Source organism: Elaeis guineensis, chromosome 10, assembly GCF_000442705.2.
Source record: "Elaeis guineensis isolate ETL-2024a chromosome 10, EG11, whole genome shotgun sequence".
NCBI classification, from domain to species: Eukaryota; Viridiplantae; Streptophyta; class Magnoliopsida; order Arecales; family Arecaceae; genus Elaeis; species Elaeis guineensis.
Window position 1 is genome coordinate 15101082 of NC_026002.2, and position 12581 is coordinate 15113662.

Below are 12581 nucleotides of genomic sequence, written 5' to 3' on the forward strand. Positions count from 1 at the left end.
GGAATAAAAAATATAAGTAGAAGATGTTATCGACAATGGGTTTGAACCCCAGCTTTAAATTTAGTTTACAATAATTGAAATACATAAATTATTGAATTATGTAAATATATCCTATTATGGATGTAGTTATTTACTTATTTTAGACGAGTTAGGGCATTTTTATAAATATTTCTTATAGAAAAAACCTTTTTCCTTTCATTAAAAAATGAAGGAAAAGGAAATATACTTCATTTTATCCTTTGATATTTTCAAAATGATATTATTTAGAATAATTAAAAGTATCAATAAATTATGTAATCTTTTAAAAAATATAATTATATTATAAAGTTTATGTAAACATAATTTATGATTATTTTTTTAATTTATACTACAATTGAAGAACAGTATAAAAAAAATAAATCCATATAATTTAGTAAAATTAAAGATTAAAAATTTATCAATATCATGCATAGTTTTCTTCAAAACTATAATTGTAAATTTATGACATATTTTTATTTTTTTATGAAATTTTAATTATATTAGAAGTCTTTTATAAAGTAGCTTAGATAAGAATCATGGTCTTTTTTAATGCCATAGACTTCATGTAACCCACCTAGATTTCATTAACAAGATAAAATTATAAAATAGAGAGATAAGGGAGGGGAATTGAGTAAAATAGCTGAAAATGATGAGAAAGAAAAAAAAAAAGTAAAAAGATCAAAAGAGTAAAATCAAAAAAAAAAGTGTGGTACTTTCTCAAAAGTAATCATTTATTTTTGCATTCAGATAGAATATAAATATAGATATAACAGAATAAATTAGAGATTTATGAAAAATTTTTTTAACATATTACATAGATTTCACGAAGCTTGCCGAGTTAATATGAGTTAGTGTAACATTGGTCGAATTGTCTCTAATCGAAAAATGTTGGACTTATATATTAGTATTTTTATGATACAAAGAAGTTGATTTTTACCATATAGTTATGACAATACATTTGTTCACAATTTATTGTAGAAATAAAAAGAGGATAATTTTTGCATTGTTTTAAAAGCACCCGTGGTTTTATACAATTTTTAAGATTATACACAAAATTTACTTTGACGTCGTATACAATCAATGTCTTTCAAATCTATTATATAATGATGTCTCTTGTACCTTAAATTTGTCTTATCTAATAAATTCTAAAAAGAATCTTCTTCTAATACATCTTCGTATACACGAAAGCATTCTCTGTTCCATTCTCTTGTTATTCCTTACTCCACAATTTAACTATTAGCAATATGAGAAAATCTATTGGTTTGAGTACTTCTAAATAGATTAATATAAGAATACTAGGAAGTGTCAATCAACCAAGGAAATATAAAGTATAGCCACAAACTCATGCCGACAAAAGCATCAGTAAGATCTCACGTAGTGTTGTCATATTTTATTTTATCTATAGGTTGACCATGATTTAGGTTGCTTCAAGAATTGTAATATAATGTCTAGTTTTTATTTTACCACTCAAATAAGGTCTTTGATTTACCAAATAAGTAACAACAAACTTTATTCAATCTATATTTATATAAATTTGTTAGACTAAAATGCATAAGACGACTTCAAAAAAGTTTTCTTTAAGGTTACATACTTATGATTATACCAGCAAATAGGAGGTCGGCTCATCACTCAACTTCTCCTACTTAATTCCTTTCAAATACTCAGAACTTTGGAATGGGTTTCTCCTACTTCAAGGCTAAAGATAGGGATTAAAATGAAAGGCTATTTATAGAAGGCCAGAGACCAATGCATCAACTCAGTGGATTGAAATACAAAGTATTTTTCATGCTTCTTTTATCATATGGAGCAACAGAAATCACATCAAAGCAACCCCATAAAATGGTGGTACTATGGTGGCTATTCTGATAAAATAGTTGGCACTCATATGAACTATTTAAAATCTCTCCTCACCACACCCATATGTCTATGAGAGCGAAAGCTAATTAGTTCAAACCCCATTTACAATATCCATAAGAGCGAAAGCTGATAAGTTCAATTCAAACAGAGCTATTGATGGGTAAACTTCACCCCAAATCTTCAGATTGAAACCACTTAATCTCATTACTAGGTTCCACAGCAGATAAGCTGAGTTTATATATGTGATATTATGAGAAAAAATCAAGAATACTTGTCTTAAAATAAAATGGATGAAGTTCTTTTGATGGGATGATTAAATAAATGTCCAGGAACTATTTACCGACATATATAAGTCAAATAGAACCAGATTTGGCAAGGTAGGAATGGAGTTTGATCTTGAGTTGAGTATAGTGGTGGGCAGATTTATTATGTCAAAAATTGAAGAATGACTTGAATTTAAAATTTACTTTACTAAAATTTGTCATGGTGGTTCTAAATTATAGATTTCACAAATTTCTATAATAAATGCTCATATTTATCTAAGGTGATGTGGTGAAAATGCTAAGGTCCCAAATTTCATCTATGGGTGAGTTATGATGATTGAGTTGAATTGATTGAATCATTTGGTTGAGTTGAACAGATTATATTACAAGGATATCCTATTTAGGTAACAATGATCAAGGCTATTAAAATGATAATAATCCCTATTTTTCATCACCATCCAGGTTAGATGAGTAAAGGAAGAGAGATTTGCGTATGTACTCCTATGAATATTTGGTATTTCATATTTATCCCTCAAAAAATACTATTCCCATATACCCCTTAATTCATCTTATTTTTGCAACTATATAGCAAAGCCCCACATAGATTTTTGGATAATAGTTTTGACAAACATCCATTTTAAATGTAAAATAATTTTGTCAGCCTTCTGCATCAATTTTTTTTTTTTTTTTAAGTAAAAATGACCCTTTATAATACAAATTGAATGTTAATTTTTTCAAAAAAATCGATGTAAAAAAAAGTGACAGTTATTTTTCACTCAAAGAAAAATATCATTATAAAATAGAATAATGTTAGAAGTATATACACATGAATACATAGATATAAAGAGTATAGTTTCACTACATACATGTGTGCCCTTACGCGCATGCGTGTATAGAGCAGATCTTTTGCTAATAAAGCTAGATGCATATTGCTCGGATAATTTATTAGCAACAACACTTTCAAACTTAAAATAATTTAATTTATTATATCGATCTTTTCTTCTCTTTTCAATTTTTTTTTTGAATAAAACAAAAATCTCAATTCACACCTTCCACCTTGGTATATTAATTATAAATCCTTTAATCATCCCCCTCATGCAAGCTTTGACCTTTAGTAATGCACAATTTGCATTTAAAATAATTATCTTCTGTGCACAACCATCTCAATATTTTATTATTTTTCAATATGCATCATTCTCTTGGTGGTAGTGGGTATCATCTTAACCAATAATTTGCACATGAATCATTCCCATTATTTAATGAGCTCGTATGTTTCCATTGATTGTAGGTCAAGTATGACCATTTCAACAAGTATAAAGGCAAAGAGGACTTGTACATAAGCATCTATTACATATATGACATGTATTATTAGTGAAAGATACATGTCTAATTCACATTGCGACAAAAAAGTGAAAGAGAGAACTATTTTGCAATCAAGGTCATGGGAGGCAATTATGTATTGATACCATTGGATGGGTTCATTTGAGCTGAAACCAGAACAACTCAACTCAGCCCAAGTGCAATGTTCCTTAAAAAGAATCACATTTCACGAACTGTGAAAAGGTCTCTCCCGGACCTTCCACAGATGACAAAAAATGTTTTGCCTTCGTTTTTTTTTTAATACTTTTAAGCAAATATTATATTCGTTCACCACGCCCCCCAAAAATAAAAGGTTCACGAGTGTTAGCAATGGAAGGGGAAAAAAAGGTATATTTTTGTTCTATTCTAATTTTTTTTTTTTTTTTACTCTTCATCTCTCCTATTCGTTGGGTTTCTGTGGATCGAGGCGTCGCCCACCCTGTGGTTTTCCTTCGCTCTCACAATCACCCCGAACCTCCCAACCCCAATTCTTTCTCTCTCAGAAAAAGGGGCAAAAAAAAAAAAGACAAAGGGATAACGAGAACTCAGCAAAGTTCCTCGATTTCTCTCCTTCAATTCGTATCTTTTTGTGGATTTCGATCCGGGAGTTCGTCTCCAGAGATTCTCCACAGAAGATCTCGAGCTCTTTCGATTCCATTTGGCCTCCATTTCGCGATAAAAATCAATTTTTTTTGGGTGTGTGAATGGAAGAAAAGGTACTGGGGAGGAGGCGGTGAGGACGGCGGAGAGGCGAGAGGAGGAAGAAGGATGCTATATTTGAAGCAGCCGAGGGGGGAATTTGGGGGTCCGGCGGCCGGCGGCGTCGTGATCTCGTGGGGGATTTGGATGTGCGAGTGATCTGGCCCGAGCCTACGGCTCGGGATCCGGAGGAGATGGAAGCGGAGGACGGGGCAGCGGCTCGGATTGCCGACGAGCCCGATGCCGGGAGCTGCTGTCTCCAGAAATTTAGGCTATACGAGACTCGATCGGTGAGGACTTCTCCTGAAATGGCCCTCTTTTCCTTCTGTCTTAGCTCGACTCTGGTTGTTTTTGATTTTTCTGGCCGTTCAATGTCCTAAAAATGTGGACTTGTTCCCTTTTTTTCAAAAAAAACATTTTAACTCTTTATTCGTCATTAACATGTACGTAATCTAGAAAATCTTTTTTTTTTTTGGAAACTTTTATTTTTTGGAAAAAATTGAGTTTTGTAAATGTTCTGCACATCTGCGGCCGAGCACAATTGAATTTTTATACGAGAGAAATATTACTGACGGGCTTTTCAAGGTCGTTGCAATAAATGTATCATTAGTACCTTATACTTTTAAGGAGAGGTGTATATACGCCCTAGTATCATGCTAGTATGGTAACGCGTCAATAAAATTTTTAAAAAATTCTTCGTATATATCAAAGTAGATGTTCGAGATTCTCCAATTTAGTTTTACAAAAAAATGATTTTCAGACAAGTCTTTTAAAATACTGCAGGTTTACGATTAATTGCTATGAGTTTCATTGGAAATTATGAAATGCCTGAGAAGTCTTATTTTTGGAGGTGTTTTTGATAATTATTTGCTGCATTTGAGATTTATGTATATTGCCTTTTGACAGTTGCAATGTCATGGAAATAGTTTCAGAAGTTTGTTATATCAGTGGTCATTTTGTTGTTTATATGTTTACTTGGGAGGAGATTAGTCAGACATGCACTTGTTTTAAAAAAATAGATTTTTCAAACAAATATTCTGAAATAGTATAGTTTACTATTAATTGTCATAAATTTTGTGACTGAATCATGAAATGCCTTGAAAGTTCTACTATTGGAGTTGATTTTGATAAGTAACCGTTGCAATTTACATATATTGCTTTTTGGTGGTCATGGTGGCATTGAAATAGTTTTGGAAGTTTGTTATGTCAGTTTTCTTTTTGTTGTTTATTTGTTTACTTTGGAGAAGATTGGACAGACATGCACTTGTTTGCAAAAAAAAGATTTTCCACATAAGTATTCTAAAATAGTGTGGGTTTACTTTAATTTCATAAATTTCATTACTGCTTTATGAAATGCCTTAGAAGCCCTACTTTGGAGTTGCTTTTGATAATTATTTGCTGCATATATGCTTTTTGGTGGTTGCAATGCGGCTGAAATAGTTTCAGAAGTCTGCTATGTCAGTAGTTGCTTTGTCAATTTTATGTTTTTGTTTAGGAGAAGATTAGTCAGACATGTAAGCTGTATATCTACTAACAGTGTATCCATCATATTAAGCCAGACATGAGATTCTACTGCTATGCTACACTATTACATTTTGGTTGCTTCCTTTAATTAAAGTAGTTCATGAGGAAATTTAATATTTCTTGAACTACAACAAATTCCATTTATGATTCTTGCTTGTATATACTTGTGAACCTTAAGACGTATCTTAAAATTGACTGGAAACAAGATTTTTGATACCAGAGTTATAAAGATAAAGCAGATTTCCAGGAGGTGATTATTCTTTTTGCATTCCCACATCTATTTTGTCGATATTGCATGCTAATTTCTGACCACTTTATATTTACTTCAAAAAGATTGACTTTATCAGTCCTGTCTTATGTCATAGAAATTTTACATGATCGGAAGCGACAAAGGTAAAACATTGTGGAAAGTGTTAAAAATCGATAGATTGGAGCCTTCAGAGCTGAGCATCCGCGAGGACTCCACCACATACTCAGAGAGCGAATGTCGGGACCTATTGAGGCGAATACATGAAGGAAACAGATCCACTGGTGGACTAAGATTTGTCACCAATTGCTATGGCATTGTTGGTAAGTTCCTCATATTGTATCCTTTTACATTTCATGCTTGTGTTTCTGTTTGTTGTATCTCTTATTATGTTTTTTTTGATGAAGCGCTTTTTCCTTCTCAGGTTTTATCAAGTTCCTGGGGCCGTATTACATGTTGCTTATAACCAAAAGAAGGCAAATTGGTGCCATATGTGGCCATACAGTGTATGCTGTCACCAAGAGTGAAATGATTGCACTTCCAAATTCTACTGTACGACCCAATATGGCTAATTCTAAGAATGAGAACAGGTCATTTTGTCTGTTCTGCATTTATTTCAGTGAACAATGTGCTTGATACTTTTCGTGGAGAGTGGTCGTTGCATTTTATACCAAGACCTGTTGTTTTTGTGTATTTAAAAAGAATAATGTGATGGTAATTTTATTGGTGGATGTTTTTGATACTAACATAGACTCCAGGAACTTTTTTCTTATTTACTAAGAAATAAGAGACTCCAAACTTTTACTTTCCATTTTAAAACCCTATGTTTATTGATTATCCTTGAGTTATATCCTTCTCTAAATGAGTCAACATTCTTCAAATTTGGCTTGTCTTGTAATAGTGTCCTTAATTGCAATTAAGAATCTGTTGTTGTTGTTATTGAAAATTTTCAATGAAATGGTTTGTAACAGTTAACGTTTCTCCTTCTACTATATGTTGTTACTTGTTAAAGTTACTTGGGGCTGAAATGCTGGATTGCTTACTGCCTATGTATTGAGGCAAGAGGTTATATTAACATGTTTATTTGATACAGGATATCAAAGTTATGAAATTCAGGCTTTCTTCTAATTCTTGTAGCAGTAGAACCATTATTTTTTCCATTGCAGCAGCTTTCCTGTGGTTCTTTTGATTAAATTTTCTTTACTGACAATAATATTTGTTTTTGTTGATGGTGCAGATACAAGAAGCTCCTATCTGCAGTTGATCTCACAAAAGATTTCTTTTTCAGCTACTCATACCATATTATGTGTAGCCTTCAAAAGAACTTATGTGATAGTGAGACAGGGCAGATTTTATATGAAACAATGTTTGTCTGGAATGAGTTTTTGACACGTGGAATACGAAGCCATCTCAAAAATACTCGTTGGACAGTTGCACTGGTCTATGGGTTCTTTAAACAAGTAAGATTTGGTGAAATGATTTTATATGCTTAGAGAAAATATTGAAGAACTGATTATTTTTCTTTTTGTAAAAGAAAACCTCTTGATTTATCTTATAATGTTCTTCCTCAGAACAGGGTAGATGTATAATATGTGTGAATAAGGTCAGTCACAGTAGTTACAGATCATGTAATCATTATAATTTTTGAATCATTCTGAATATATGAAATGATAATCTGTCATGCAAAACCTTATTTAGTCACATAAAATTGAGCAAGCACAAGGTTTCTGTTAATTAACCATGTCAGATGAATGCTGAGCGATGCCATTTTTGTGTAGTTAAATAGTTGAAAATAAACACCTGGATTCGAATGCGTCATAAATGCTCTGTTTTACAAATCAAATTAATTTAGGTCGATATATGTGACATATTGATAGTACTATATGTCCACATATAAATACACATTCAATGTACTGTATTATTTTTGGAGATAAGATGCACATGAAATTTATATATTACGCAAATTTTGACATTGAAGTGTTAGCCTTTTCCCTTGTCATTGTCCAGATGAAAAAGCCAGCTTAAATGTCCTCCGAAAGATTAAAATATCATGCATAGTTTTTATGCTAGTCAAAGGTTGATATATTGTAATGCCTCTTGAGTATTGCTATGCGCCCACACTAAAAGGCATGATATTGCTAAAAGATACAAATAAAGGCTTCTCCAGATATATTAAGGAAATTCTTTTTCTGTTATAGCTACTTTTTTGATTATGTTATACAGTCAAGTAGATCCACTTTCAATATTCAACAATATTTTGGTTCTTCAATGCAAAACTTGATTATTCTGTGTCATTTGGGCAATGCATGTTGATGCTCATGAACATCTTTATTGTTCTATATTAAAGATATCTAACTCTCAAACTAATATGACCAAGAAATAATTAGATTAAACAAATAAGAGGAAACGATGCTGAAATCTTAATATGCTTAGATGTAAAACATGGGAATGGGATCTATCCACAGCCGTGAATCACCTAAAACAACATATAACGTATATAAAGCAAGTTTAATTCAAGAACATGGATATGTGTCCTCAACTTATATTGAATACTGAGGGTTGTAGATATCATTAACTGGTGCTGGTTCCACATGTTAGGCATCATGGACATAACAATGAAATTGTCGACAATGCATTTACTGATGCTCTTTCTCACTTTACTGCTGGAGGTTATCATATGCTTTGAGGCTTTGTGATATAAATTGATTACAACAGGTACTAAATAACCATTTGGGATTGTGGATTCTACGATCATTCTTGTCAGTTTGAAGTATGAATTGAATTCTCATTTTCTAAGGTTATTCTCCCTCCAAATGCATCATTCAAACCTGTATTCTATGGAGAATCATGTTTAAAAAGATCTGAGGAAGAGAGTGCAAAATAGCTCCTTTCCTATGAAAACATGGATTTTAGTAAGTACAGCTGTTAACACGTGCATGAACAGACACACTGCTAATTGACTAGCCATAAAAAATTGACTAACTAATTGACTAGCTGTAAGAATTTGACTAACTATAACAAATTAATAATTTGCTGGGTTGACTGTTGCGTAGTCTTTTAATCCTTTTATAAAAACAGGAAATTGAAACTTTTAGAAAATTAGAGGAACTGGAAGTACTAAAGAAGCATGTGGGCAAACTACTTGATGGGTTGACTGTTTGATTTTCCGAGTAATTGATATCCAGGCTCATACAAGGCAATAGGATGGATTCGTGATAGTAATTCCAGTAATATGTGAGTAAGCGAGCTCAGAAGGCTTTAGAGGCTGGAGCATTAGGAATACAGATCAGTTTTAAAGCTGATGTTTTGATCAAGTAGAAACATCTTGCAATTAAGGTACTCATGGTCATTTGCATGGATGTACTCATGGCAAAGCAGATCTTGTATTTTGACTTGACCCTGGGAAAGGATTTGAACTGCTAGACCTTGTTCTTTGCATGGATTCTAAAAGGAGTTTTAAGTAGTCTTCCATAGGATATCATGTCTTCTGGTTATAGTCTTGGGCAGTTGAGACCAAGTTACTTATGGTCAACCTGAAGCTTACAAGGGATATGTTCTTAATTTTAAGTCTTACCTGCTTGCCTTACTATTTTATGTCAATCTGCTTATTTTGCTTCTATTGTGTTTCTTTAACATAGTTCACAAGCTTAGAAGTTTATAAATAAGAGCTCACACATTTTGATGCTTATTTTTCTTCTAATTATTTCCCTGAGGTTCCACTTTTTTACTTTATGCTCATGGGTTCTGCATTGAGCTGATCCATGAGGTATGTTCAGCCACTCGGGCTCATTGGAAATTGCTTGGCAATAGTTCTGTATCAATAATTCATTTCCTAACTCTTATTCATTAACACGAGTCTCCTCATTGAGGTGATGGTCAAAAGATGTTAATAACACCAAGATATTGCATTTTTATGTGTCCATGAGGAATGTATTTATAAATATGTGTCACCATATCCTTATTCATTGTAGTACAAAATTAAAATTTTGAGGCTTTTGGTTTAGTTCTCGGTCAACTTGTTGTGTTTTACCAGTAGATCTTATTTTGCTAGAGAATATTGACAGCTTTATGTCTTGTAAATTCAGGCCAAACTCTCAATATCTGGAAAGAATTTCCGGTTGACACTCATTGCTAGGCGTTCACGACATTATGCTGGCACCAGGTTATTATGTGCTATGTTTTAATATTAGTTTTGTCTTTTTCTTTAATTTCTGACAAAGGCCTGATTGGGTTGACTTAAGGGTTTATATGAGGCTGGTTTGTTATCATATACTCTAAGTCAAGGATTCAAGTCTCAGCAGGACGTCCCGTGGGATATCGAGATAGGGTACCATACCATATGTCAGGATAGGACTATCTCGTTAGAGTTCCAATATTCCAATCGGAACGTTTTGGGACATCCTCTGTCTCAAGTGTCGGGATGGGGCGGGACGGCGGCGCGTCCCGTTTAATGAAAAAATCAGGACAGTTCCATCTTATGGGATTTAAAACCTTACTCAAGTACTATTTCATTGTTATCCATAGATCCACAGTCTTTGTTGACCATTCAACATTTATGTTCCATTTGACCAGGTACCTCAAGCGGGGTGTCAATGAGAAAGGTAGAGTAGCAAATGATGTTGAGACGGAACAGATAGTGTTTGAGGACACTGCTGGAGGAATTCCAACAGACATCTGTTCTATTGTCCAGAATAGGGGTTCCATACCCCTTTTTTGGTCCCAAGAAACCTCACGACTGAACCTTAAGCCTGATATTATGTGTAAGTTTTGAATATGCTGCCGGAAGGTGTCCAATATAAGATTATGATATCCTATTTGATTTGTTCTCACCTTTTTCAGTGCACAAAAAGGACAAAAATTATGATGCTACTCGGCTTCATTTCGAGAATTTGGTAAAAAGATATGGAAGCCCAATAATTATTTTGAACCTGATTAAGGTAGGCCTCATGCTAAAGTCTGTAATAATTTCCTACTTTGTAAGATACATGCATTTCAATATGTACCTATTTGTCTACCCCCCACATGCCCCGTGCACCCCCCCTGTTCAAAAAAAAGAAAAAAAAAAAAAAGAAACTCAATGGTTCTTTCTTTGCTTTTTATTTCCTGTCAGTCATACGAGAAGAAACCCCGAGAATCTATACTCCGTGCAGAATTTGCTCATGCAATTGATGCTATAAATAAAGATCTGTCAGAGGAAAATCATTTGAGATTCTTACATTGGGATCTTCATAAACATTCTCGGAGGTATCTGTTTTCTTCCATTTATCATTTTGTTTAAGATTATAACATAGAATATTTTAATAAAATGAATATTTTAAAGATATTGTTCTAACCTAGATTTTTTTTTTTTTTTTTTGCCCGTTGTTAGAAGCAAAGCTACAAATGTGCTTATGTTGTTGGGGAAAGTGGCAGCTTATGCCTTGAATTTAACAGGCTTCTTTTGCTGTCAAGTGACACCAGCTTTAAGGCTTGAGGGTGCTCTAAAATTGCCCATCCTTTTGTGAGTATTTCATTCTTATATGTTTTCTCTTTTTCCATGATATCTTTCTCATGCACTATGCATGCGCGCGCACGTGTAAATTATTTCTTTTCATTGAAATTATGATCATGACTTTGGTTATTCTAATAATAAGCCCTAAATCACACATCACCCATATTTGAAGAAAAAGCATATCTGAGGACCATAATCTTTCTCTTTAAATCATTTTAAACCCTATTTCTTCCATTTCATCACCAAAATCAGGGTCAAACTTTGTAATTGCAATCATTTTTCGCGGTCCATGTTCATTCTCTAATGCCACATTTGGATCTTGGAATAAGGGCTGGGCTGGAAAAGCAATTCTGTCCTTGGCCCCAATCCTGCATCTGGTTTGTGCATCAAGCAATGGAATTGCTTGTCCTTCGCAATCACCGTTTAGTTACACGAATGAGTTGTGATTACTGTCTTAGATTGGACGAATATTCATCTCCATTCCTATACTATTGATGAAATTTGTGGTATGAATTAGTTAGCACCATCTGTGGCATGGGGATCACAGATATCTTGAGTATGAATTGATTAGTAATAATTATGGTAAAAACTTGAAAGGATATTAAATTTTGATTCCATTCCTTGGTCATTATAAAATACAACTGGCCAAATCAGATATCAGAATTGAATGACTGTTCTTTTCCTGTGGTTTCCTTCATTTCATGCCCAGACAATGGAATACGAATGCCAATTCCAATTCCTTATTTTCCACGCCGATTCCATTTTGATTAACTAATGATAGGACTTGGACACAACTAATAGGCATCTTAAATTCCTATCACATACATTTCTCTGATGGTCCACAAGGTTACTTTCAACTTCAAAGAAGTGCACAAGCCCTTTTCCCAACCAAAGTCAACTTGGACAACAATTCAGCACCAACTTAGAGTCAACTTCAAGTTTAGAGCTGGTCATAAAATCTTTTTAAACATTGTGAACTATTATTTGATTTGTAAAGCCAACATCACATAGATAGGATAAGGCTTGTTAATGAAGGATAAGTTTCAGCCAGCTAACTGATGAAGAGAATTTTTTTCTCCATTTGTGGTACACTCTTAGATGTTCTTCCCTTAAAATTATTTTG

The 12581-nt window shown here is 33.3% G+C and overlaps 1 protein-coding gene across 2 annotated transcripts in view; it reads left to right on the forward strand.

The window, feature by feature from the left end:
* Positions 1-3861: 3861 nt before the first annotated feature.
* LOC105053044 (phosphoinositide phosphatase SAC2) overlaps positions 3862-12581 on the forward strand; it is a 20271-nt gene continuing 11551 nt past the window's right edge. Inside the window, exons 1-9 of one of the 2 annotated variants that reach the window (XM_073244952.1) lie at positions 3862-4486; positions 6086-6290; positions 6392-6557; positions 7205-7427; positions 10053-10129; positions 10540-10727; positions 10807-10904; positions 11078-11211; positions 11336-11467. In XM_073244952.1, coding sequence (XP_073101053.1) covers positions 4391-4486; positions 6086-6290; positions 6392-6557; positions 7205-7427; positions 10053-10129; positions 10540-10727; positions 10807-10904; positions 11078-11211; positions 11336-11467 — 1319 coding nt within the window. In that variant the 5' untranslated portion in view covers positions 3862-4390. The remainder of the gene's footprint in view (positions 4487-6085; positions 6291-6391; positions 6558-7204; positions 7428-10052; positions 10130-10539; positions 10728-10806; positions 10905-11077; positions 11212-11335; positions 11468-12581) is intronic. The other variant, XM_019853345.3, reaches the window with a different exon arrangement.